This window comes from Chrysochloris asiatica, unplaced genomic scaffold, assembly GCF_000296735.1.
Source record: "Chrysochloris asiatica unplaced genomic scaffold, ChrAsi1.0 scaffold00098, whole genome shotgun sequence".
NCBI lineage: Eukaryota > Metazoa > Chordata > Mammalia > Afrosoricida > Chrysochloridae > Chrysochloris > Chrysochloris asiatica.
The window spans coordinates 8,896,575-8,900,488 of record NW_006408616.1 but is presented as its reverse complement, the minus strand read 5'-3'; the positions used below and the strand labels follow the sequence as shown (position 1 = coordinate 8,900,488).

Below are 3,914 nucleotides of genomic sequence, written 5' to 3'. Positions count from 1 at the left end.
ATGGCACATGACAACAACAACAAGTAAGAATACATTTTCCGAAACTTAACCAGTTCCTGAATGACCTTTACTGATGTGGCTGTTTTACTCTTTACCATCATATTCACCTACTCTAAACAAGTTTTATTTAGCTTGCGAATGAGCCTTTGAAAACAATATTCCAATGTGTGATCTAATATACAAAGGTCTCCAAGACATAGTATAGTTGAGGTCAAACTATGACATGCCACTTTCAGGAGCAGCCAACGCCCCTGCGAGACTTCATAGAAATGCAAGGGGTCCACATACTCATTCATCAGCATCCTCTGTCATGATGAGTACAAAGGATGTGGTGGGTCTACTGCCTTTGCTCTGCTCTCACAACAGAAAACTGCTGAAGATTCCTAACCAGAGAGTAATAGGATGAGGAAAGTCTGGTGGACTAGGGAAGGACTAGTTAAGCCAGAGTGTGTCAGGACATCAAGTGGGTGGGTATCTTGGGCAAATCAAGACAACAGTACCACAGATGGGACAGATTCTAGAGAGGATAAAGGGCAAAGGTAGAATTTGGGAGGAAATTGAGTTGACAGAACTGATTAATTAAATGGGGAGTATGAGGGACAAAAGTATTTACAATGAGCAAAAATTTCTTGTTCAAGAAATTACATGGGCAGAGATTATGAAATCAGCTAAGATAAATACCAAGAGAGAGGCTTCCAAGGCAAGAAAATGACGGTTAAGCCGATGGCACTGATGTGCCTATAGGACATTTCAGGAGAGATATTTAATTGGCATATTTGCTAGAGACAGCAAAACATTTTGAAGCTTAGCGAAGTATTTGGAAAGGCAAATATATAGATGTGAGAGTCAACTGTGGAAAAGTGAATGCTAAATTTAAGGGAGCAGATCAGAAAATTCATAGAGGTTGGACAAAGAAGGCTCCCTCAAGGTGCAGTCCACAGACCACCCAAACCAGAATCACCAAGATGCAGATTCTTTATCCTTGACTAGATAGAAGCTAGGATGGAACTGGAATTTTAGCATTTTAATCTAAAGCTTAAGAATGACTCAAATAGACAATGGAGAAGATGGGGGAACCTAAAGACATCATAGCATAGTCATAGCATGGGAACAAGAAATCAGACAGAAGAGTCACAGAGAGTTTTAATGAGAAATCCAGGAGAGCTGAGTACACGTCATGATGCCGTCTTCTAGGAGATGTGCATTACCTGCTATAATACCATCCATCTGCTCCAACGCTGCAGCCAACATGTCACTTGCATCACTCATCATTTTCTTATATTTCAATGGCAAATTCCAGCTTAGATCTGAAAAAATAATTATGTCATCATTACATCCTTTAAATGACATACGCTTGCTGGCAAGTTTGCTAATTCAACTTCAAATTATGACGCCACTTAGTAGTCGTATGGAGACAGAGAATTTCTGAAGTAGTTGACCTGAATTAATAGAATCAATTAACAAGCCATGGGCAAACACCTATTGTACTGAAGGAACACGGGCTACAGTGGTCTTTGTATCAGTTAATAAGTTTCAGCCATTGTACTCCAGGTGTTCAAAGTCCTGTAGAACAGTTTTCATGTTGTATTCTGTACTGGTCTAGGACGCTCTGATGTGCTTTGGGAAAGGGTGCAGAACCTTGTTGAGGGGCCACAATTGCTGAGTAGATAACACTTCCGTCTCTTGCACCAGCCCACCCAATCTCTGCTCTTTTCACTTTGCTTCCCCATCACCACTCACCATAAAATCTGCCTTAGAAAAAGCTTCATTCACATACATAATAAACACACATACATACATATACCTACTGGTATTTATAATGTATTGAGTGCCTGTAACAGTCTCTATACATTTACAGAAATTATCCATAATCTTAAGTAAAACATGACAGCAACCCTATAAAATGGGTGCATTTGTCTCCATTTTATAAAGATCAAAAAAGTTTATTTAGAGTTTCACATAAACACACAGAAGTACAATTAAGTGTTCTGAAATACTCATACTTCTCAATGTTGTCCATAGCTTGTCATGATCCACTCAATCGAAAGCCTTCGTGTAGTCAATAAAGCATAGGTAAACATCCTTCTGATATTCTCTGCTTTCAGCCAAGATCCATCGGACATCTGCAATGATATCTCTTGTTCCACGGCCTCTTCTGAATCCAGCTTGAACCTCTGGAAGTTCTCTGTCAATGTATGATTGTAGCCGTTTCTGTATTACCTTGAGCAAAACTTTACTTGCTTGAGATATCAAAGAGATTGTCCAATGATTTCCGCATTCCGTTGGGTCACCTCTCTTTGGAATGGGCACAAATATGGATCTCTTCCAATCAGTCGGCCAGATAGCTGTCTTCCAAATTTCTTGGCAGAGATGAGTGAGTGCCTCCTGTGCCGCCTCACTTTCTTGAAAGATTTCAATTTTTATTCCATCAATTCCTGGTGCCTTGTTCTTTGCCACTTCTTTCAATGCATTTTGGACTTCCTCCCTGAGTATCATTGGCTCTTGTTCATATAGTACCTCTTGAAATGGTTGAACATTAACCATTTCCTTTTGGTACAATGACTCTGTGTATTCCTTCCATCTTTTCTTGATGCCCTCTGCATCATTCAATAATTTGCCCAGAGAATCTTTCAATAATGAAAGTCGAGGCTTGAATTTTTTCTTTAGTTCCCCCAGCTTGAGAAATGCTGACCGTGTTCTTCCCTTTTGGTTATCCAACTCTAAATCACTGCATATTTTATTATGTTGTTGTTGTCAGGTGCCATCGAGTCGGAACCGACTCATAGCGACCCCATGCACAGCAGAACGAAACAATGTTCGATCCTGGGCCAACCTCACCACCGCTGCCACCCCCGATATAGTATTTGGTTTTATCTTCTCGAGCTGATCTTTGATAGTCAAATAGATCTTGGCTAAAAGCAGAGAATACCAGAAAGATGTTTACCTGTGTTTTATTGACTATAAAAAGCATTTGACTGTGTAGAACATAACAAATTTTGGATAACATTACCAGGAATGAGAATTTCAGAACACTTAATTGTTTCCATGCAGAACCTGTACACAGACCAAAAGGCCGTCCTTCTAACACAAGGAGATTCCGCATAGCTTAAAATCAGGAAAGGTGTGTGTGAGGGTTTTATCTTTTACCAACTAAACCTGCTGCTGTCAAACCAATTCCAACTCACAGCAACCTCATAGGACAGAGTAAACTGCCCCATAGGGTTTCCAAGGCTGAAGATCTTTATTTTTTAATTCAACTTTTTATTATGAATTGAGTATAGGTTTACAGACAAGATCATCAGTTTAACATTCAGCCAATCACACATTTTGTTTCATCTCAATGACTGCAATCCCCTCCATGCAACAACAGCTTTCCCACTTCCTCCCTGTGGTTCCTACTTCTACTTCACCTACCCTTTTGATTTGAATGACTGACCATTCCAGAGTGAGCATACCTCCTCACTGGTGTTGTTGTCCCCCCTGTATACCTATCTACTGCTTGGCTGAAAACTGGATCACAAGGGTGAGTTCCTTTCCAGACCTGAAGGGTGGTCGAGGGTCATGATCTGGAGTTCCTCTAGTCTCTTTCTGACCAGTAAATAATTTTGAGTTTTGCTCTATATTCTCTGTCACTCTATCTAGGACCTTCTAATGTGATCTCTTTTAGAGCAATCGGTAGTCCTTCTGGCCTCAAAGTCATGGAAACTGGTGTTCCTATGTCCCATTAGTACATTGGACTAATTGATTGCAAGCATTTTCAATTCTCATCACTCTTCTTTCTTCTTCCACACATGGAGAGACCAGTAGTTATACCTCAGATGGCTGCTCTCAAGAACTTTTGAAGATCCCAGACTCTAATCACCAAAGTAAGATGTAGACCATTGTCTTTATGGACTATGTTATAAGGCTGTAAA

General features: G+C 40.2%; 1 protein-coding gene across 3 annotated transcripts in view; it reads right to left on the bottom strand.

Moving 5' to 3' along the window:
* PPFIBP1 (PTPRF interacting protein, binding protein 1 (liprin beta 1)) overlaps nucleotides 1-1,301 on the bottom strand; it is an 88,432-nt gene extending 87,131 nt beyond the window's left edge. For 2 of the 3 annotated variants that reach the window (XM_006866965.1, XM_006866966.1), the window contains exon 1: nucleotides 1,209-1,301. In XM_006866965.1, coding sequence (XP_006867027.1) covers nucleotides 1,209-1,272 — 64 coding nt within the window. In that variant the 5' untranslated portion in view covers nucleotides 1,273-1,301. The remainder of the gene's footprint in view (nucleotides 1-1,208) is intronic. The other variant, XM_006866964.1, reaches the window with a different exon arrangement.
* Between the last annotated feature and the right edge of the window lie 2,613 nt (nucleotides 1,302-3,914).